Raw genomic sequence first — 23,544 nt, 5'->3', positions numbered from 1 at the left:
CATCACTACTCTTATGTCATTTGCATTAACTAATGTATTAATTACTTTTAATTTTCAATTCGTATGATTTGTTTTACTTGATTTTAATAAATCTGCCAGACTTTTATTTTGGTAGAGGAATTTGGGTCACGTGCTCATTTTTAGACCAATAGGAACGCAGAACGGGTTAGTTTGCGGAAGTTGCGGAACTAGTGTCCTCTGAAATGATAAATGCGAAAGAAATAGGTGTAGTTTGAAGTGTAATAGTGTCTGTGGGGCTCACTGTTTATCTCCTCACACAGTAAACGCTTTCAGTTATGTCCACATCAACCAGACGGGACCGGAAGGACGACACCGAGTCAACAAACCTGCCGATCTATCGGCACAAAACCAAACTGATCGAGGCTGTAAAAACCAGCTCTTTTCTGGTTGTAACCGGGGAGACCGGCAGCGGGAAAACCACACAGCTTCCACAGTTCCTGCATCAAGCTGGTGAGATGTCACTTATGGTCAGTCCGTGTCAACATCATCACACATCTGGGCCGCACCATCACAGATCTGAACTTGTCATGTTGATTTGGTCTCATGACAAACACATGCAACCAAATATCACGTGTGTCAGATAACAAGGATGGTAGACGTAGGCTAATGACGTCTTGGGGACTTCTGGGACGTCCTAGTGGTGCATCACAATTGTATCATGGCGGTATGGGAATGTGTACATTGGAGATGGTCCATGAGGATTCTTTTTGTATACTGACATTACAAACTGTTTAGATAAACATGGAGCTGGAACGGAGCTTTAAACCGACATGAGAACCATTTCTCTGTGACCTGTATCAAAGGAGTTATGACCAGTTAAAATCACCTAAAAAGTTATCACTTCATGAGCCAATATCTCCCTTAACTAAGATCAGAGACATGTACCTTCCATAAGTCTGTCCATCCATCCATTATCTATACCACTTCCTTTGAGGGTCGTGGGGGGAGCTGAGGCCAATCCCAGGTGACATTGGGAAAGAGGTGGGTTACACCCTGCACAGGTTGCCAATGTATCCCAGGACCGACAGAGAGAGGAAGTCAGAGTACCTGCAGAAAACAAATCAGAACGCCCAATTTCATTTAAAACTGATGGTGCGACCCAAAAATGTTGATGATTTGATCCGTAAAGAACCAATTCTGCAGCCCCATCCCTGATAATTTGGTATTGTATATGAGTTACCACCACTGCTAAACACATTAGTATTAGTTATTACGTTGAAAGACAAAATCTAAATACAATTTGACCTAAAGAAATCAACCATTTCATGTTCTCTCTTCTCTTCCGTATAGGTTTTTGTAAAAATGGCAAAATCGGCATCACCCAGCCCCGCCGGGTGGCTGCCATCACAGTGGCCCAGAGGGTAGCCCAGGAGATGCAATGCAATCTGGGAAGAGAAGTCGGCTACCAAGTGCGCTTTGATGATTGCACATCACAGGTGAGAGGCAGAGATGGGACGACCCTGCAGAAAATCCAGCATCTTTATTGTGAATGTCTGATAACTTGGAGGTGGGTCTGTGTTTGAGCCAGGACACGGTTGTGAAGTACCTGACGGACGGATGTTTGCTCAGAGAGATTCTGGCAGACCCTGGACTGTCTCAGTACAGTGTTGTGATCTTGGATGAGGTCCATGAACGCAGCCTCAACACAGTGAGTCAACATATTCACTGAATGTACATCAACGCATGGGATTCCTGCACTGAGCATGTGTTTGTATTTGTTTGTATTTGCTGCAGGATATCCTCCTGGGCTTATTGAAGAAAGTCTTCTCCGACCCCGTTGAAGCCACAAAGGGTCGATCCTTTCCGCTGAAGGTGGTGGTGATGTCCGCTACATTGGAAACGGACAAGCTTTCAGCCTTTCTCGGCGATTGTCCCGTCTTTGTTATTCCTGGGAGGACGTTTCCTGTGGTCTGCACATTTGGTTCTGCCGTGGGACCAAAAGATGTAGAAAGCACTGGTTATGTAAAAGAGGTACTGAGTTTATGTTTGGAGTAGTGATGAAATAGTGTGAACATTATAGTGACCACAATTATCACGATTATCAGTATAATTGTGGTGTTATTAAAATGTCCTGAACATTTTCAAGAAGTACTGATTCACAAGCTAAAGTAATTAAATGAGGTATAATAATGAAATAATATAATTATTTATAGTAAAAATAGTAATATAGCCAACACCAAATGTGTAACACTAACACTAAAGGAAGAAGGCTTTAGTATGTAAGTTGTTTTTTTTGTTAGATTTTTTTACAATAAAAAATTCCAGTAATGCAGTTTTAACTAATCACAACCTTAAATAAGTAAATAAAAGGATAATTTAGTTTTGCAAAAGTCTTGGTGGAGCTCGTAAGTTATTTTAGAACATTGTGATAATGCTGAGGGCTGCTCATTTCACTTCAGCTCAGTGTGTAAGTCTTTAAGTTGCACACTGTTTCATCCCTATTATATACTATATTTAAGTCTTTTTTATTTTAAGATTCTTACAGGGAAAGGCTATTACTTTAACTTTCACATTGATTGTTGAATGTTGATGTTGGTTGCATCTGACTGCCTTTGCTCCCCAGGTGGTGAAAGTGGCCCTGGATGTGCACACCAGTGAGATGTGTGGGGACATTCTTGTGTTCTTAACCGGTGAGTTCCCATTATCAGGCCCTGAGATCACACTAAACCTTAAAGGTCTGTCCGTATTTTTTCATTCGTGTCATCCAATAAAAATCATCATGCACAGAAACTTTGCACAAGAAAGATGATTGGGTCCATCCAAACCTGATAAGCCGCCAGGAACAAGGACAATTTCGTCTTCTAAACGAGGAGCTGTGAAATTATTTTGGTCGGTTTAAAGTCTACTTCAGGATGTCAGTGGTCCAATTTGATATGTTACCAGCACTGATACCGCATATTAAAAATAAGAAAACTAATTTGTGAGATGTGTTAGCTTCTCAAATGACATTCTGGACAAATATGGTAGCTCTGAGTGCTCAAACTACTTTCTGAAAAGTGACGGATGCAAAAAACACAGCATATCGAAACCTGATCCGAAAATTGAATGTCAGATTAAAGTTTTGGAGTCTGTCTGTAAACGTGATTGATACAACGTGAGGTCGTATTTATACATTTATAAACATGCGACAATTGATAAATACGGACTCAACCCTTAATGCTGACAAAATCAGCCACATGATTTCTCTTTATGTTTGACAGGTCAGTCAGAGATTGAACGTGCCTGTGACTTGCTATTTGAAAAAGCAGAGTCTATAGACTATCGCTATGATGTACAGGACCAGACGGTGGACGGTATTCTCATATTGCCGCTTTATGGATCCATGCCCACTGGTAAACACACAACTGCTACGGTTGTTACACCTGACTGCGAGATAGATTTTTACAAATTGAAGTTAGTGTCTGCTTTTTTGTGTGTGTGTTCTTGTCATAGAGCAACAGAGGCAGATCTTTCAGCCCCCGCCTCCGGGAATAAGAAAGTGTGTAGTGGCCACTAACATTGCAGCAACATCTCTCACTATCAATGGTATAAAGTGAGTGAGGCCTGTGGTCAATGCTTTATCATATGTAACCATGAAATTGCAACATTAAATCAACATCACTGAAATGTTTGTTAAGCCACTGAAAAGCCAACATCACTTTCTTCTATAGGTACATCATAGACAGCGGGTTTGTGAAGCAACTCAACCACAACTCACGGGTGGGCATGGATATCTTGGAGGTGGTGCCTATTTCAAAGTGAGTCACGCCGAATGTACAATTATTTCAGACCTGCATATAGTTTTGTTTTAAAGGAGACATATTCTGCTCATATTCAGGTTCATAATTTTAATTTGGGTTATTACTTTAAAAAAGCTTACATGGACACGGAGATTTTTAAAGTCAACAGGACTTTTCCTGGTTAAATAATGGTTGAATAAACTTGCTCTAATGTTCAGAAAACACATCACTTTCCTCATTCGAACATGACTTGGCTTGCATTATGCAAACGTGGGACATCAAGATGGTGTGGAAATATTGACCGGATTACTGACGAGCCATTTCAGGAGCTTCATGAACAGTGTTTTCTGTGGTGATGAGGAGCTCCCTTTACTGCGGACTTTGTGGTTTTTAACTTTGCAGTCCATTGCATGAACAAAAAAATCACATATAAAACACTAAAGGGGAGAAAAAACTGAAAAAGCATAATATGTCTCCTTAAAACATTTTCCTGCCAACAGTAATGGCATTAAGGAAAAAGGATTTTCGTCTGTGATTAGGAGCGAGGCTCAGCAGAGAGCAGGCCGAGCTGGAAGAACCTCAGCGGGAAAATGCTTCCGGATCTATTCCAAGGAATTTTGGGAAAAGATCATGCCTGAATACACGGTTCCAGAAATCCAGAGGACAAGTCTGACAGCAGTCGTACTCACACTCAAGTGCCTGGGCGTCCATGATGTCATCAGGTACACTGGTCCCCATTCTGTGTCTGTTTGGTTTCCCAATTCCTAATAATTTATTTATTAAGACTTTACTGTCTTAAATAATAAGTTGATTTTTTTAAGGTTTCCTTATCTGGACTGTCCAGAGGAGAGGTTTACTCTAGAAGCACTAAAACAGCTCTATCAATTCGATGCTATTGACAGGTGAGTGGTTTTACCTGTGGACCAAGTGTTTGGTGAAGTAGTTCTTCTTGTTGAAGTTTCCTGAGCTCTGTGGGTCTGGTGCTTGGACTGCAGGAGGGGTAGAGTGACCCAGCTGGGGGAGCTGATGGTGGAGTTCCCGCTGCAACCAGGCCTCACCAGGGCCGTGCTCAAAGCCGCCTCGCTCGGTTGCCAGGATCTGCTACTCCCTGTGGCCGCCATGCTGTCTGTGGAGAACATCCTCATCAGGCCAGGTCAGTAGTTTAGCTTTTGGGTTTATAGTGGAATTTGCTTCTAATTAAAGACTACAAGGGGCGAAGAACACACTTGTCTTATCTATATACTGGGTTTATTAAGGGAAATGTCTAATAGCACAGGTACTGCAACTAGTCCGTCAGTCCCTGTGACAGGAAATGGCGTGTGAAGATGAAGCCCCTTTTTCCACGGGTCAAAAAACCCACCAACATCTGGCTTTTGTCCGCAATAAGAATGGATACAATTGGCATATGCTCCTGGGTCAAATGACTCTACAGTAGACCCAAGTTTTTATCGTCTCTGTCGCCGATCTGCAGTGATGGATACATGACACCTAGGTGAACTCACTCATTTCTTCTTCTTGATTTTGACAGTCTAGATGCTGACGCTGCACCTTTCCCAGCACAACGTTATGACATGCCTTTGATTGTGCAGGTGTCGGCACATAAATAGCCATGAATGTTTGTTTAGTTTATGTTTTTTACATATTGGGAGTGTGTTATAGCATTTTTTCATCTTCATATGATGCATGATGCAACTCAGACAAGACAGCAAAGAGAGAGAGAGAGAGCTTCTCAGTTTCCGTTGCGTGACGTGACAAATAATAGAAAGGCAAACTCCTTGTGATATCCTCGGATATCAATTATCAGATGCAGAAACAGAAACTTCTATTGAACTGGTTTTATTGCTGGAACCACCATGCTACATTACAACATGACCAATGTGGGGGTACGTCCTTACCTGGCTAGGGTCATACACACCCTGACCACGACTCTATCTAATCCCCACTATGGAAATGGTTCTGGCCCTGGACTGTGATAACATATCAATAACCCCTTCATGACACTCCTCTACAAGCTATGGGAAGGAGTCATTTGCCTTTTTATGCATCTGTGCTGGCGACGGCATCATATTTTCGGGTTGTCCTTCCGTATGTCCATCCCAGGAGTCGTCAAAGGTCACGGTGGCCTTATATGAATCTGGAAAAATATATATGTGGACTGAAACTGCACTGGTTGGTGAGAGCACACAACCCCACTGCGGTATTTCTAGTTTAGCAGGTTAGCCCATGTAAAAAAAAAAGGGTCTGTCAGTGAATTTCGGTGTAACTGATCTCATGCTCTCTTCAGGACACCCTGAGAAGCAGAAAGAGGCAGATAAGAAGCACAGAGGGCTGGCTAACCAAAGCGGCAGCATGAACGACTTTGCCACACTACTGAGTGTGTTTCAGTCGTGCAAATCCAGGTACAGTACAGAATACATTACTGCTGCAAGATGAACCTGTACTATTTCTTGTTGCTTGTATAAATGAATGACTGTGTCTCACTTGTATTATCACAGCTGTCATAAGTGCGGGCCTTTCTCTTGTATTCTGCAGTGACAGGCCTTCTGAATGGTGTAAAGAGAACTGGATCCACTGGAGGGCGCTGAAGTCGGCCTTTAGTGTGGAGACTCAGCTGCGAGAGATCCTCCTCCGCCTCCAGAAGGTACAGCAGTGTGTTGTTTTCACATCACTGACTGCAGCATGACGTGTATCCATTCTCTGTTGATGTAAACATTACAGCCGCAATGCACAGTTCGTGTTAAGCCATCACAACTGATAGTTGCTCCCCACATCATTGTTCTACATGAATTAAACCTCTGAGCAGATCTGTGTTGTCAGATATTCAACTCAAATATACTGTCTTTTATTAATTTGCCGTTTGCCCACACACTGCAGAGCTAATTAGTATAATTGTCATTATTATTTTTATTGTCTCCCAGAAGAGAGATTTCCCCGTAGAAACATTTGATGGCAACAAGAATGAACTCTTCAGACGATGCCTGTGCACAGGATATTTTACCAACGTTGCCAGAAGGTATCACCAGGGCTCATTTCATTGACCCACATTTAACTCCTTTGGTGTTTTGGGATTATTTTCTGGTTGAAAATAATTTTTAGTTAATTCCTTTCCATCCCACATTCTATAGGTCTATGGGAAATGTGTTTTGCACTATGGATGGACATGGATCCATGGTTCACATTCATCCGTCATCATCGGTAAATGTTTTTTTAAGACATTTAAAATAATTGTATTCACCAAACACAGTTTGAAGATACATTGTGTTTGGAACCAAAATCAAAAAATCTTATTTTTTTATTTCTCTCGCCATCGTGATTCCTCGCAGCTGTCTGACAAGGAGGGGGAGCTGAACTGGGTCATCTTCCACGACATGCTGGTGACTTCACGGGTGTACATCAGGACAGTGTGCCCAGTTCGGTATGAGTGGGTGAAGGACTTGTTACCTAAACTCCATGAGGTGGACGTCTATGAGCTGAGCAATGTGGCAAGAGAAGAAGTGACTGACGAAGAGATGATAAAATGGGAGACCAAGGAAGCAGCCAAAAGACAACAAGGTTTTATGAATATCTAGATATTATTTGTGAAATTGTGCTACAGTTTTATGGTTAATCCAAAATGGTGCCAGAGATTACCCACCTAAAGCACAGGGTGGATTAAAAGGCCAAAAAGGACATGAAGATCTGAAGTGTTTAGCTTGATGAATGAATTGATAATCTATACCAAGACATTCATGAGAAGTTAATAAATTACCTCTGTGCTTCTTTCAGAGGGTTCTACTGAGGATGTCCTGATTAAGCACGAGAAGCGAAACAACGAAGCTTCTGTCAGTGATGCCCGTGCTCGCTACCTGCAGCGAAAACAACAGAGACTACAAAATAAAACTCTCTGACAGAAAACACCTCCTCTTGAGGACATGATTCATTCAAATGAATACTTTTGCAAATAACAAATGAATAATAAAGTTTTTTTTTTACATTTATAACATTGCCTCTTTCCGGTTATTCCCTGCTTCACTCATAATGCTGTAGCATTAGTTTGCACTGCCAAGGGATCATGTTTTCACCCCTGTCAGTCGGTTTGTTCGTTTGTAAGTAAGATTTAGCAAAAATACTGGAGGGAATTGTGTCAGGAAAGAACTTATTAAGTTTTGGTCTGGATCCAGAATAGTTTTTTCTCTTTCTCCCACATTTCACTGGAGAAATGGGACGCTTTTGCTACATCTTAGTTGATTTCTCAGAGAATAATTCATGAACATTGCTGAAAGTTTTCAGGAATGTTTAGGGGACTCATATTTATGCTCCTACTTGAAACACATCAATCAATAATTTGACACTTGATAGTAGTAGTAGCCCATTTTGTTTCTTACTTTTATTATGATATTTATTATCGATTCCACTCTCCTATGCAGAAATACTGGGGACAGGTGGAAATGTGGTTATTACTGGGAATATTTCAAAAAAATCTGCCATGTTTCAGGGAATTTATGTTTTTAAGTGAGTGCAATTTGGTGAAGATTCAAATTGAAAATATCTGGATCTAGTGAATTTAAATGTGATTTCATAAGGGGACTGGCAGGCGCTTGTAGTTTGGGTGTTTGCCAGCTCAAGAAAACAGGTGCTTTCCTCTGAGCAGAAAGTTATTGGTTCACTGAGGAAGGCGGGGACGCTGGTTTAAAAATGAAGACACGCTTCACGTGAATTTGTAATCCCTGGGACAATCTGTAATCCAGCGGTGTGCAGCTGGACCGGGGTTAAGGTTTCAGCGCAGTACTCGGTGTACTTTCACATCGACCGCTCAGGTGCAGTGCGTGGTGGACCCTCTGGCCTCGTACGTCACTTCCCGTCTCAGCGTGAGTCTGCGGGGCTTGTGCGCTGTCTGGCCGGGACGAGGAGGAGGGCTTCCACGCTAAGAGCAGGCGACCGTCCACACTGAACCCAGGGAGAAGAAGAAGCAGCAGCAGCTCTGTGCTCCGTCTGACCGGGATTTCAAACATTATTTTGTACTAAGACATAGGTTGGAGCGCGGCGGACTGTATTCTCGGTGCGGTTCACGTACGCTTCGCCGAGCCACTGCAGCAGCAACAGACTGAACACGCCGCCGCTGTGAGGGGAGAAAACGAGCGCTGTCCGCTGAAGCTGTGTGATCATTGACAGAGTTCAATACACACGGGCTTTGCGTGATAACCGCTGGGAGCTTTGTGCCGCGGACTTCTGCGCCTCTTCCTCCGGGGACAGACCGACTGAGTGGTTGGGCTTAATTTCGTCTCTCTAAAGTCTCGGTAAGTAGAAGCCGGGGAGAGGAGGAGGAGGAGGGTTAACGAGAAGTAGCGCAAGGGGCTAACTGACATGCTACCTAGCCGTTAGCTCGAAAGGCTGCTACGTTGGCTAGCTGCCTTGTTTGGCCGTAATGCGGTCACGGTCAGTGTCCGCGCTGCTGTTGGTCTGTCTGGCGCGACGCTCGGCCCCAGATTGTCCATAAGCTTCGGCTTAAGTGTCGAAGCAACTTGTTTCTTGTTGAGCTCCGAGAGAGAATCTAACGACCCGTGCTGAACTTTGAAGGTAACGTCTGTTGACTTTGCCTCAGTTAGCTAGCTAGCCGCTACGCCGAGAGGAGGATGAGGATGTGTTCACGCTACGAGTCGTGTTTACTTTAGGGTGGCTTGTGGCCGTGTTGAATACAGCCTGTTATTTTAATCATCAGTTACACAGAATTATATTACAAGTTTAATCTGAATACAGTTGTATTTGTAATTTTTCAAATGGTGCTACATGTAAACCACATACCTGGTTACTTACTACAGGACAAATGTCCTGTTTGTAAAGACAAACTCTAAAATTGTTTACTTATTTATTTTTATTTATTTTTTCAATTTATTTTATTCTATTTATCAGATTTTTTTTAAATGTGGGAAGCACTTTGAAAGTAACTGTTCAGAAAAGTGCTATATTCTATCTTTCAGCACGTAGTTATTTGTTGATGCTGATACCTTTGCTATTATTGTACCTGAGTGTGATGACAATAAAGATCTTTGAATCTTGAATAAATACAGATATAATAATGGTAGTAATAATAACAATAAGAGTAAACAAAGCCATTTAAAAACTATTTGTGTCGTGCTCACCGTATTGTATGCACTGTTACATTCAACCCCATCACTTTCACACAAGGGCTGTGAAATTCTGTTAAACCTATTATCTAACGTAAGCTGTTCATTCAGGGCTGACCCTGATCACCAAGGCCTCCCTTCAAACATTCAGCGAGATCCATGGGAGGTTATTGCATTTGACAAAAAATTGCTTTTAGTTCCATTTTCCTGTTTAGTAGCGTCAATGCCAAATTCTCTGATCTTAATCTGGTATCAATATAACACCATCACGATAAATCTACATGTGTTTAGATACAATACGACAGTGAGAGGTCAGGGAGAGTATCTTATTTTGCCCTTTAATATCCAGTTGGGTCATGATAGTCGTACTCGTCCCAGTGTGGATGTCACTGTCAGAATCATTAGATGGTCACGTATGAGGGCCGAGCAGACATGCAGCTTTCAGCAGTTTTCTTTGTTGTGGAGTTGTGTTTCAAGGCAGCACAGTTGCTCGCAAGAAGAATTTATTCTTACTGCTGTGGTGACACAGTTATAAGTTTCACTCTTTGTATTCACCTCCCTTGCTGTATTGCTACTTCCTTTAGACCTGTCGTCTGTTCAAATTTATGTTTCAATGTTCCTCTACATCTAAAAAAAGACAATGAGGGTAAAAAGAAATTGCGCAGCTATGTGAGACATTTAATTATAAATAGTCAGAAGTCACACCACTTTTTTGTTCACACCTTAACAAGTTAGCAGAGGTTCTTAATTTTTAACAAAGAGTGAAAGTGCACTGATGTGTTAAAGTATTAACTGGACATGTTGTAATTCTTGTGACGTTTTTTCCAATGTGGGTGGTTTATAGCTCTTGCCACATGAATGAATGTTGTAACTACATGTTAAAGCTACTTGAGGCATCAGTGAGCTTTGTTTCTGTATTTTTCTATCTTTCTATTAATGATCTTTCTTTCTGTTCCCTTCCTCCAGGTATTATATAGGTGTTTTTGTATCTGAGCCACTGTCAGGCACTCGACCAATAGGAACAGTTTGCACATTTCCACCAGCTTGTCTGCAGCCCCCTCCCAACCCAGACAGTCTTCTGCCCCAGCATGAATGAAGTCAGTGTTGTGAGAGAGGGATGGCTCCACAAGAGAGGTAAGGGGGTCCCTTTTCGCTGTCCATCATTTTGGGTCTACATTGACGTGACTGTCTCTACCTATAGATATAACTATCTTTTGATTACAAAAAACTCCCCTGTAATGTGTCTGTTAAGTTTGGAACTTCACTGATTGAGAACCACAGTGCTCAGTTTGTTTCAGTTAATTTAAGTCTAGTAATTTAAGCAAGTGATCAAACATTACAATTTTTGGCTCAAACATCTTCACCCGCCTGTGTTTTCCAGGTGAATACATTAAAACTTGGCGGCCTCGCTACTTCATATTAAAGAGTGATGGCTCCTTCATTGGCTACAAAGAGAAGCCTGAGGTGTCCAGTGACCACAGCCTCCCGCCGCTCAACAACTTCTCTGTCGCAGGTCAGTTTTCCAGATCTGGCTGTCACATTTCAATGAAATGGCCAGGTTACGTTTTGTTGCAGGTGCTTTCAGTTTTCTGCATAACCTGACATGTCTTTGTTTTGTAGAATGCCAGCTGATGAAAACAGAGCGTCCTAGGCCCAACACATTTGTCATTCGTTGCCTGCAGTGGACTTCGGTTATCGAACGCACCTTCCATGTGGATAGCAACGAAGAGAGGTAAGAGACAAGGATTTTATTTGGTGATTTATTTGGTCTTGAGTCATATTTTCTGACCTTGTGGTAGGAGATGCTTTGGTTAAAAATTTAGGGTCCTTGTCGTGCGCTTAGACCAGTCAACCTAAAACTTAATTTCAAATGCTAAAACAACTTCTTTCCACGTTATAGAACTAAAAGCTCTGTTCAGTTGCATCGTGATCCTCATACTATTTCAGTAAAGCCAACTCAACATACTATTTTACTGCTCTTGATGTTTTTCTTCGTTTCTTTTGTCAGACACCTGAACAAGTTTCAAGTGATTAAAGTGTGATTTGTTCACAGCTAATACATGTGTTTGCTTTGTTTTTACTGCTGCGCAGTAAAATCATGTGCCTCATGTCTAAACATAAGACAAACTAATAATAAGTAATTCTACAAAAAGATTTCTGCTGTGGAGCAAAAAATGTTTTACTGTGTCGTTAATTAAGAAAAGTTCGAATGTGAAATTCGTGCTTTACAGGATAGTGTTTCTCCTCTTAGACTGTTGCGGTGGGCCATACTCAAATTAGTCCCACCACAGATTCATAATGAACCAAAACACCTTTAACACCTCTCATAGTGACATATGAGATCTCTAACTTGGTGTGTGCAGCGCTATTTGCAGCACCTTCACTCGCTCGGTTGCTTTACCTCAAGCTACCACGTGCCCGCGCCATGGTCCATACTGTTTTTACCATCCACACACACAGTCAAACCTCACAGTTTCAACTGCAGGTGTGGCATCAATGCAGTTCTTTCTATCTGGCCAGAACTTATCTTTCACTCTTAAGTCAGTGTACTTGTCACTCTTAATCTGTTGTGCGTGACGGTGACCTTTGTGCATGTGTGCGCCTGTTACTGCCATACATACAAAATTCTGTGTGAAAACTGGTACAGAATGTTACATCCATAATAATGTTTTCATTTTAAAACACCATTTTAAATTTAAAACGATCTCCGTCACCACAAGCGTTTTAGCTCAGCATCAGTAATATTCGTCATCCATACTAACACACCCATTTCATTTGCATACTGGTGTAAACAGTTTACTCTGCAGTTGGGTTGGTTGCTTAGTTACAGAAAATGTTTCGAAGGAGAAACAAACCAAGGTGGCACTGTCGCTGACAGTAAATTGTCACAACATTTTGCATTCACTGTTGGTCGTCAAGTCATGACTGATGATAACCAATCAGTAAATGAATGTGGGTGATCGCATCATCGTTTCCAAACTTCTCAGTTTTTGCTTGTCCAGACTACAATGCAGCCTGGTGTTTTTCAAAGTAAAACTTTAGTCTGTTTTAGGTCCTTGAAAACTCTGTAGTGTGGATGGCAGGCGTAAACATAGCAATAATGTGTTTTAAAACTCAAACATTGTTGTGTGGATGGAGCCAAAGAGACGAGGAACTTTTTCACGAAACACAAAAGGCCTAAATGGTCCATTGTTCACTACAGGCAGCGGAATTTATTTGAGTGTGGGAGAGCAGTAGGAAAGACCATCATGCTGAAAATAGACTTTGCTGCCAGATTAGTCCTGATTATTCACCCCTAACCTAAGCAATCGTCATTGAGTTTTGTTTATGTTGGCTCTGCCAAGTACCAAATCCCAGCATCCCCCTCACTGAATTGTACAGATTATCCTCCACCTTCTAAACTGAGCATTCTCTTTTTCTTTTAAGATATATTGTTGGTGCTCCTATATCATCTCTCTGAACACATGAATACAATTTGTAGTTATGGCTCTTTTTTTTTTACATTTCATATTTGTGTTGAGTAAATTCAGAGTAATGTGGAAAAGGAATAGGCTAAAATTGATACGGGTGGTGTGTGTTTCCTTCTGGTTCAGGGAGGAATGGATGCGTTCGATCCAGGCGGTGGCAAATAGCCTGAAGAGTCAGCAGCATGATGAGGAGCCCATGGAGATCAAATTTGGCTCTCCAACTGACAGCAGCGGCACAGAGGAGATGGAGATTGCTATGTCCAAGTCCAACAAAAAAGTGGTCAGTATTTGCACAAGCAGTGCCTGGCAGCTGAGTGTTTGCTTTGTTTGTCAAGCTAAGCTCATCTTTATTGAGCAAGTTGTTAAAACTTTAAGCCTCTTTCTCAAGGCTTTTTTTTGTGAAGCAACCGTAAAATGATTGGAGGGGAACATTTGTAGATGTATTTTGTCCAGTGCTGATTAACATGAAGTGATTTGTGAACTGCTCTGGTTTTATGGGCATTGTTGGTCTATTGACTTTGTTATGAGATGTGAAATGTATGTACACATGTCATATGGTCTGTATTTATATAAATAGTCTGTGTTATATAGCGCTTTTCTAAACTTGATGAACACTCAAAGCACTTTATAGGACATTCACCCATTCAGACAAATGTTCATAAAGTACATCTATGGGCAGCACTTCTATTAGAGGCAATACAGGGTTCAGTATCTTGCCCAAAGACACTTCGGCATGCAGATTGGAAACTCTGGGATTGAACCCCTGACCTTCTGGTTAGAGGAATACCGCCTCAGCCACAGCCGCTGAGAAGTAGAAATTATATTTTAAATTTAATTTAAATCCTTATTGTGTGGAAATCATTATACTTTTATACTCTTTTATATTATTAGTAAAATAGTGACCAGTGCTTGCCTGCCTATAAGTCATTGAAGTAATTTTTTTCGGTGTTGAAAAATGTCTTTCTTGTTGTTTTTTCCAAGTCCTTATCAAGAGGCTCAGTTTTCAAATTTTTGTAGAAATACTCATCTATTTTAGAAAGTCATGTCATGTCTCACATGTTAGGATACATCAGATGTAGTGCACAAACTTCAGCAGTACGGACAGTACAACGGGAATCCACTGACACATCCAAATGCTCTTTCTGTACATTTCAGAGAGGCTCTTATGCTCTTTTTATTATACATAACACACAGTCCCAATCGAAACTCACAGATGTAACCTTCATTAGCTGTGTCTCAATTCACGGGCTGCTTTCTACGAAGGATGTGGTCTTCATAGGCAGCATAGACCACAAGCGACATCCCAAAATGAGACAGCCTGGTCTGTGGAGGATTTCCACAATCTGCATCACTGATTTGTCCTACCCTTACTACTGTCGCCTAGTAACTGAGCGACACTACAAGAAAGTTTTAATGCCCCTTGCAATGCCCCTAACATTCGTTTCTGAAAAGTGTTAGTTCTGATATTTTCTCGGGGGCTGCCATTAACCCCTTTTTAAAACATTAACCTCTGGCGTGCAATGAATCCTAGAATAGGTTGGGTCTGGAAGGATCTACCTGTTACAGCCTTCATTGCTTGGGGGATTGATGGACGCATTTAGAGGAGCCTTCAAAATAGGACAGCCTAGGCGTGCCGCTGTGACGCAAATGGTCGTCAAATGCAGCCTCTGAACGATGCAGCCCCTGAATTGAGATACAGGAATGGTGTCTTTAATGAAAACTGGGTATAAGCTCACTGTGGTGTGAGTTCATCAGCAGTTCTTTGTCATTGCTTATCTTTGACCTTTGCTCTTACAGACCATGAGTGATTTCGACTACCTGAAGCTGCTGGGCAAAGGGACGTTTGGTAAAGTGATTCTGGTGAAAGAAAAGGCCACAGGGATGTACTACGCCATGAAAATCCTCCGTAAAGAAGTCATCATTGCTAAAGTTAGTGCTGATCACAATCACAGTCAAATTTTCTCTTTAAACTGCTCTAGCTATCTGTTGCTACATGATCTTGTGCTCATGCTCTAATTAAGTCTTTGTGTGGTTATTATTCCTCTAGGATGAAGTGGCACACACAGTTACTGAAAGCAGAGTTCTCCAAAATACACGGCACCCCTTTCTAACAGTAAGTTACTAGTGTCTGTTAAAATTAAGTGACTGTTTATTTAGTGTAATACAAACAAATAATTTTTTTTCTTCCTCGGCAGACACTAAAATATGCATTTCAAACACATGACCGGCTATGCTTTGTGATGGAGTATGCAAATGGAGGAGAAGTAAGTTTTACTATTTGTTTTTGTTTATACCTGTGTGTGTTATTGATTTGATGATAATGAACAGTTTTGAACTGACTTGTTAATATGTTGTAGGGATTGCTTGGTTACTGTATGTCTATATGCTTTAGTGTTTTAGTACATGAGTCTGTCTTGTAGGGCTGGGCGAAAAAACGATATAGATAATTATCGCGATATAACTTTCCGCGGTAGAAATGTATGACAGGTCGATATAACGTTGATAGAACTCATTCTATCCATGACTGGATAGGACAGGACTGACGTTTACTTTGTGTTGGTTTGATTCGCTCTAGAGTTTATGAGACACATGTTTAAACCTACTAGACAGCACGAGATGTAACGTGACGCACACAGGACATCAGGGTTAAAGTGACCGGACAATCCATGAGACATGGTCCGACATCATCGATTAATAACTAAATACGTGTGATTATCAGACCTCAGAGACAAGCAGACACACACAGACTCCTGCAGACAGAAGTTCTTCCTGCAGATTATGAGGAACGCGATGCAGAAGAAGCGACTCCGTTTTTTCAATCTGTTCTGTGCATAAGAAAAAACATTTGTACATAAGAACATTGTACATAAACACAAATGTGCAAACATTTTATTTTCTGGTTATTGGGTTTATATCGCGATATATATCCATATCGTCCAGCCCTATGTTGTTTTTTTTACAATCAACCTACTAGAGACTGCAGATGGAAACCAGGCTGTATGGCTAAATCTGGCACATTTAAATTTTGGACTAAAGTACACGTGTTAATGTGTATTGTCACTTTAAGGGCACTATCTTGCCATGTTAAAGAAGGTGGGGAAAAAATCCTGGAATTGCAGGTTAATGTGGATCTATTACAAAATGTAATGTTTTTTTGCCTCTTGGCTCATGTTCTACACCTCCACAAAATTTCATGGAAATTGGTTATGTAGTTTTTGAGTAATCCTGCTAACTAACAAACACCAACACAAACATAATAACAGCAGAAGAAATAAATATGTTGTGGGCTGGTTGTTAATCCAAAAGATTTAGATTTAAAAAGTTAATTTCTAAATGACATCGACACAAAGGTTTAAAAGCACACATTAGATGATTTGCAAGGAGCAAGAAATCAATTACAAGGAAGAATTTTGATTTAATATCTGTGAGAAAATGAGGAACTGTTCCTTCATCTGTTCATTTTTATTCTTTTACAGCTATTCTTTCACTTATCGCGGGACAGGGTGTTCACAGAAGACAGAGCACGGTTCTACGGTGCAGAAATAGTATCAGCACTGGAGTACCTACACTCACGCAATGTCGTTTACAGGGATTTGAAAGTAAGATATCTGCTTGCTCTCATAATGTGGCAATATATTGTAAAAGTGTCAAGAGGGTTATTCTGAATATGCTGTAATGTTAGATTGTCATATGATCAACTTTTTCAACAACTAACTTGTTTTTTGTTCTGTACCCATGAGCCACCTAATTCATCTTTTTAATACCTTTCCAGTTCCAGTTGTCAACTAATTTAACTCTTTGATTTGAATCTTTCCCTGTACAGCTGGAGAACCTCATGTTAGACAAGGATGGCCACATAAAGATAACAGACTTTGGGTTATGTAAAGAGGGGATCACAGATGGCGCCACCATGAAAACCTTCTGTGGAACCCCGGAGTACCTGGCACCAGAGGTAACATCACATTGGCTGTGGACTTCAGTGACCTGGGTTATGTAAAGACGCACTGATGCCACAGGGCTGTGATTAATGTTGATCAGGATGTTTGATGTGATCATGCTGGAATTTTTGGAGCAACGTTGATGATGGGAGAGTTACTAAGCTGGTGAACCTATAATTTTATGAATCTAAAACTACTCTTTAAAGTTTGTTTTCTTTTTCAGTTTTTATTTTAGCAGAGAGTTATAAATTCTGCAGTTTGATGGACTGCTGCTAAATGTGTACTGATTGTTATTTTGAGTGCAATGGCATGAAAAGGTAACTGGTAGTTCTGCATCCCCACCTGCCTTTGAGTTAACTGAATGTCAGTCTCTTTATTTCTCTATAAACTTTTCATTTCTACCTTGTCAGGTGCTTGAGGACAATGACTACGGACGAGCGGTGGACTGGTGGGGACTGGGCGTGGTCATGTATGAAATGATGTGTGGTCGGTTGCCCTTCTACAACCAGGACCACGAACGTCTCTTTGAGCTCATCCTCATGGAGGAAATCCGCTTCCCCAAGAACCTAGCCCCTGAAGCCAAGGCCCTGCTGGCTGGCCTGCTCAAAAAGGATCCTAAACAAAGGTGTGTGTGTACTGTAATTGCTTTTAGACTAAGAGGTGAATCAGAGAGAGCTGGAGTACCATCATCTTAATCAGGATATAGAATGAGCTCTTCTTATTACCATTTTACCATTTTACCATAACCGTGGTTTCATAATGTCACGGTGTCCTAACCGAAATCTCCTCTCGTGAGTCAATCTTTCAGTGTGTGAGCCACTTTAGTGAAACGTTAGTTGAGAAGAGGGAAATGACTTAACCACCTTATTTCCACCAACGCTGGCCAAAAACCTCCATCGGAGGATTTCACAGCGAGAGGAGAAATCCTTGTTTACTTTCGGTTTCTGACCTCCGAAGGAGTGGCTGACACATACATACATCCCTTTGTGGCAGGTATTGAGATTTTGAAATAAACTCAAACATAATCAAATGTTTTTCTCCACGAGTCCTTAAATTGGATTATTAAAGAAATGTGATGTACAGTGCAGGGCATTTCTCAGTCAAAAAAAACCTTTAATGCCTTCTGCCTATGATATTACTGTGTGAATTACATCAAACATATTTATGTGTTCCTATACTGTAGTGTTGTTTTTTATCAGCCATCAATCTGTGGCGGCAATATAGGAAATAAATGGTGGTTACTGTTTTGTGTACCATTTCATTGTGTAAACAACAGCTGTCCAGCTGAATGTCTGCTTCGTGAAGGTGCATCCAAACAGCTCGAGGAAAAACATTTTCTTCCTGGGATTTTATGGCTCGTCTGCTGCACTTGATTACTCTTCTGAATCTTTCACTGTGGGCGCAACATATTCAGTTACAAAATAAGTAACCACGTTATTTAAGCCCGTGTTCCTGCTTGATCAGTTTTGGTCCGGGATAATGGCCTCACAAGCACATAATTGATTGTTGTTTTGTTGGAGAACCTTGTGTTTCCGGTAACAGTCAAACCACTGCTAAAATTAGAACATTGAGCCCTGCCTGCAGGCTTACGAACATGTGCACCTGTAAGTGGTCAGGAAATGAAGGTAACTAGAAATAAGTAAATACAAGTCGGGAGGAGAACAACACATCATCAGTGCTTGTTGTCGAACTCCTAATGACCGGGTTTGCACAATAATGTGTTTAAAGAAAAGGTGGCTGATCAGTGTGTGATAATGATGGTGTTTTTGTTTTGTTTAAAGGCTCGGAGGTGGACCAGACGATGCCAAAGATGTGATGAGCCACAAGTTCTTCACTTCCATCAACTGGCAGGATGTCACTGAAAAAAAGGTGACGCTGGTGTAAAACAAATAACGTGATATTTTAACAACAAGCTGTTTACTTGTCCTGTGGTAATGATGGTGACAGCTTTCTTTCTTAAACTCTAAACATGCGCTGCAGCAAGTTCAGGCTACAATTATCCTACTACACTTTAAGTTGAAAATGGCATTTCAAGCGTTTTGGCTCTGTATCAGTTTTAATTCCCGTCCATACTAATATGCCTGAAAACACATTTTACATGACCACTCACGTACACTGAACATGTGCCGTAGTTTACAGGAAGGCACACGCCTACTGGTGTAAACAGAGAGACAACAGGGTCAGCAACGCTTGTAATTGACTAACCATGTTGCGTTCACCACTGGTAGCTGAGGCCAATGCCAGTGGTTTTCTTCCGGAATTGTTCTACCTCAGCTTTGCTCGATTTGGTTGGCAGTGCGCAGCATGAATGATGGAGATAAAATAGGAGCACTAAATTACTAATGGAGCCAGTAAAAACTGTAAATAATAACTTAACAGTCAAAACATGTATGAAAAACCCAAAATGAACACTGTAAGAGGACCATTTAATCACTACAATCAAATTATTTTAACAGCATTTGTATAAAAAACGACTACGTCCCAAGCTTTTTGATCCATATAAACGGTTATGTCGTGATCACTATAGCCAGTTTCCACAGAATTTTTCTATGTTATAATAGACACTGAGATTAAAGTCTGTGCGTGGAAGGCTAGAAGGCTGTACCTCTGTCAGTGTCAAATTGGGGGGGGAGGCATTGTCCATCAGCCCACCTCTAGTGTCTACGTCATCGTTTCCCAACATTTCTGTTTCTGCCCTTCAAGACTTAAATGCACACGGGGCAAGCAGCATTTCTAAACTTCTCTGTTTTAGCAGCTCTTAAATCCCAGAGTAGTATGGAAGCCAGGCGTATTCATTGCTGACTTCTTGCGCTTTCAAAGGAAAGCGTAGTAGTGGGGAAGTAGCCAAAGACCGGCTGCTTGACTGCAGAACCCTGAAGCCGCGTCAATGCTGCTGCACAAAGAGTTGTTCACCTGTTAATCCAAAGTCTGTGAAGCTCGATTCAGTACGCAGAACTGGGGAATCAGAATGCTGGCTGCCTGTTAATTCAGCCTTTACTAATATTAAACGCATCCAAAATGTACCGAATTCAGCACTGCACTTCCATGGGCCTGTAACAACACACATGCCAAGCGTGATGCCAATAAGATGAATGGTTCTCGAGATGTTCATTCCAAGTACAAATAGATAGATTTCTGGAATTGTATGATAGATGGATGATGATCAGAGTCTAAAATTTTTGATTTTCTTCTTCTCCTCAGCTTATTCCACCATTTAAGCCCCAGGTAACATCAGAGACGGACACACGCTACTTTGATGATGAGTTCACAGCACAAACTATCACGATAACTCCTCCAGATAAGTGTAAGTAGATCTGCTCCAGTCCACCTTCTATTTGTGGTTGAAGATTTGATTCACATGTTTCTGGAGAACTGAGTTTTAACAATGTTTTGAAATTTTTTTTCTCTCTCTCTCCCATTGTGCATACTCCAGATGACAGTTTAGATGCAGAGGATACAGATCAGCGTACGCACTTCCCACAGTTCTCCTACTCTGCCAGCATACGGGAATGATCACTCAGACTCTTGAACAAGCAGGCAGACTTAACACACAATCACAATCCCACATAACACACTCGCACTGCTGGGGGGAATCTGAACGACACAAACCAAAACTGGCACAAGACACATTTTCATTTGGTCTTAAATGCACGCGCACACATATCCACATACACATATTGGCAATTCAGACAAGACGTGGATCATCATGTATGAAGTGAACACACAGGCTGTGAATGACTGACCTCAGCAGGTTTGTGTGCATAGACTGGCAGCTTTGTCTCTGTACGTCCTCTCAGGGCTGGCGTTAGGCTTCCCTGCAGGACCTCTGCTGCACTACACTGGGCAACACATCAGAGCCTTGATACTTTGAAAACCAGGTTATGCCAGCAAGTCCCACCTCTTTACCAGCTGTACCCTTGCTACACACACACACACACACACACACACACACACACACACACACACACACACACACACACACACACACACACACACACACACACACACACACACACACACACACACACACACCAACCCATGCATAGACTACATATATAAACACAAATGTACTTGATAGAATTTTAACAAAATTAGGAAAGATTCATCAGTTGTTACAGTTTTAAATGTAAAGCCATATTTCTGCTTTTTTTTTTCTTTCATTTTTTTAACAAGTGCTCTTTCTGGAACTTGCTGTTACAAATCAAGTGTGGGACAGTTCCTACCGTTGGGGGAGGGGGGAAATGGGGGGAGGACGAGGAGGAGGGTTGCCATTTCTGTGTTTGCACTGCGTTTGTACATGAGCGGATGCGTGAGTATGGGTGTGTGCATATGAGTGCAGGAGAATGTATGAACAATTTTTTTTTTTTTTGATTCTCAACCATCCATTTGTCTGCTTTATGCATGTTTAAAAAAAACAACAACTCAAAACTGTTGCTGGTATATTGAGGAGAAGACACTACATGGCACAATCAATGGCCTTTTTTTTAAAGGGAACAAGCATGTAATTTATGATAGCTTTGATTGGCTTGGCGCTAAAATTGACTCAGTCAGGATTAGAAACTGAGATCTCATGCATGGCTAATCTTTGCTTTAAATGCTGCATTAATTTAATTCAGAGTGAAACAGCAGTCGGTCTCTTTGGAGTCCACCTTGCTGTGTCCAGACCGACTGACTGGCCGACCAACTCCCTGCTGGTCGGAGGCATATGTTTTCATTAAGGCCAGTCTTGCTACGTGTTAAAGACAGGATTCATAGAAGGAAAGAGGGAACGAGAGACTGTATGCTTAATCACAGTTTTTCCCCCAACCCGTCTTGAGAGACAAATGTAGACGAACACAGCCGTTTGCTGTCCTCGGTCCAGTGATTCTCACTCCCTAGTCGAGGAGTTAGGAACCAATCTTTTGTTCATTTTCAATTTTTTAATATCAATGTATGTGTTTTTAAAAAATAAGCCTTTGAATGTTCCTGTATTTAAAGAATGGAAAAAGTTCAATCGTTGTCAAGCCTTCATGATGAGGCTGAAAACTTGACTGACTTGGTGGATTTTTCACACTTCAAATGATTCCACAGTTGATGTTTAGTTACTTTGGGTTAAGCGTTTTCTTTAATGCTGTATCAAAGCACTTAAATCTATGTAGGTCTATGTCTGGAGCAACAGTCTGCAGCTTTGCAGTCCAGCTACATGCTGCTCGGGCTGGTCGACCAACCATCAACCTGCAGACAGTGGGCGCTAATTAAAAACATCAGCTCATGTTTTGTGTGGTTTTGGGTCTTGACAGCACATGATCGAGAGAAGCGATCATATTGAAATGTTCGCATGTCGACAAGTGTTGTACAATTCCATATTGCTGGAAGAGATGTTGGTTGCGCTTCACTAAAGGAACATCAAGACCTTATTGTTTGTCATTGTTTTGTTTTTTCTTTGTGTGTTTCTCCTTTTTTGTCCATCTATTTCTCAATTTTGGAAGACACTTCTTGTTTAAGTATACATTATATAAAAAATATATTAAAAGTTTTTTTAAACTGCTTTCTTTTTGATTAAGTTCTTCATTTCAATGGGGTTTCTGGCAGAATATTGCTAGTTTAGCTAATGATCAGTAATTAGATTTTATATGGGGAGTTAATTTCTGGTTTGCATAAGCAAGTAAGTGAAATCACTGTTTATAATTAGCATAATTAAGCTTATGTTAGCTTAGCGCGTGTAAGATACACAATCCTAGATTGGTCAAGCTAAAGAAAAATTTGATATGGTTCTCTTCAGAGCACTCCCCCAAACAGCCATTTTTTGCAAGGTTTAGCTAAAGCGTTTGCTGGGACACACCTCATGCCACGTATTGATTTGCTTCTCTTTAAGTTTGTGTGAGTGATGGAGGGTGACTGAGATGTTTGAGTGAACATGATGAAGAAGACACAGGAAGAAAAAAAAGCACCAGATGTTTGACTCATCGTTGCCCCAGCTCCTGCAGACGATAATGTGATGGAATGGCTTTGATTTACAGTTAACAACTCCAGCACCTCTTCTCACTTGGCTCAGGCACAGCCGTCATACTCTAGCCTAGCGTCCTGCTAAGGAAGCAGCAGGACTGGATATCAGAACCACTGCACTGTTGGGACACCACTGTGGATTTGCCTTCATTGCTATCACGGCCATAGGGGGTGCTGCTGAACTTTTTTAATATTGGTTGTAAAGCCATACACTGAATCTTGCTGCTGGCCACGCTTTAAGCAATGCTTCACAGCTAAACATGCAAGTTAATACCCTGACCTCTCCTGTAGGCATACACGGGCACAACAA

The 23,544-nt window shown here is 41.2% G+C and overlaps 2 protein-coding genes across 3 annotated transcripts; both read left to right on the top strand.

The window, feature by feature from the left end:
• The first annotated feature begins 153 nt into the window (after positions 1-153).
• On the top strand, positions 154-7,714 carry dhx40 (DEAH (Asp-Glu-Ala-His) box polypeptide 40). The gene is made up of 17 exons (XM_035155394.1): positions 154-471; positions 1,312-1,457; positions 1,550-1,669; positions 1,756-1,992; positions 2,585-2,651; positions 3,222-3,353; positions 3,454-3,553; positions 3,672-3,758; positions 4,280-4,462; positions 4,562-4,642; positions 4,736-4,893; positions 6,025-6,139; positions 6,273-6,381; positions 6,659-6,753; positions 6,866-6,935; positions 7,064-7,292; positions 7,506-7,714. Exons 1-17 carry the CDS (start codon positions 297-299, stop codon positions 7,625-7,627), a joined length of 2,226 nt encoding a protein of 741 aa, XP_035011285.1. The 5' UTR covers positions 154-296; the 3' UTR covers positions 7,628-7,714.
• Positions 7,715-8,529: 815 nt separating this feature from the next.
• Positions 8,530-22,776, top strand: akt2 (v-akt murine thymoma viral oncogene homolog 2). 2 transcript variants are annotated; one of them, XM_035154629.2, is made up of 14 exons: positions 8,530-9,016; positions 10,811-10,978; positions 11,226-11,357; positions 11,465-11,576; positions 13,438-13,591; positions 15,109-15,240; positions 15,359-15,424; positions 15,507-15,575; positions 16,788-16,910; positions 17,135-17,263; positions 17,660-17,874; positions 19,031-19,118; positions 20,451-20,553; positions 20,683-22,776. In XM_035154629.2, the coding sequence occupies exons 2-14, from the start codon at positions 10,933-10,935 to the stop codon at positions 20,760-20,762; spliced, it is 1,449 nt and encodes a 482-aa protein (XP_035010520.1). In that variant the 5' UTR covers positions 8,530-9,016; positions 10,811-10,932; the 3' UTR covers positions 20,763-22,776. The 2 variants fall into 2 exon arrangements, with proteins under 2 accessions (XP_035010520.1, XP_035010521.1); XM_035154630.2 differs by lacking the exon at positions 8,530-9,016 and adding an exon at positions 9,096-9,296.
• The last annotated feature ends 768 nt before the right edge of the window (positions 22,777-23,544 follow it).

The sequence above is a fragment of the Hippoglossus stenolepis genome, chromosome 4, assembly GCF_022539355.2.
Source record: "Hippoglossus stenolepis isolate QCI-W04-F060 chromosome 4, HSTE1.2, whole genome shotgun sequence".
Taxonomy (NCBI): domain Eukaryota; kingdom Metazoa; phylum Chordata; class Actinopteri; order Pleuronectiformes; family Pleuronectidae; genus Hippoglossus; species Hippoglossus stenolepis.
Note: the sequence above shows the minus strand (reverse complement) of the source record. Positions and strands in the feature narration are given on the sequence as shown.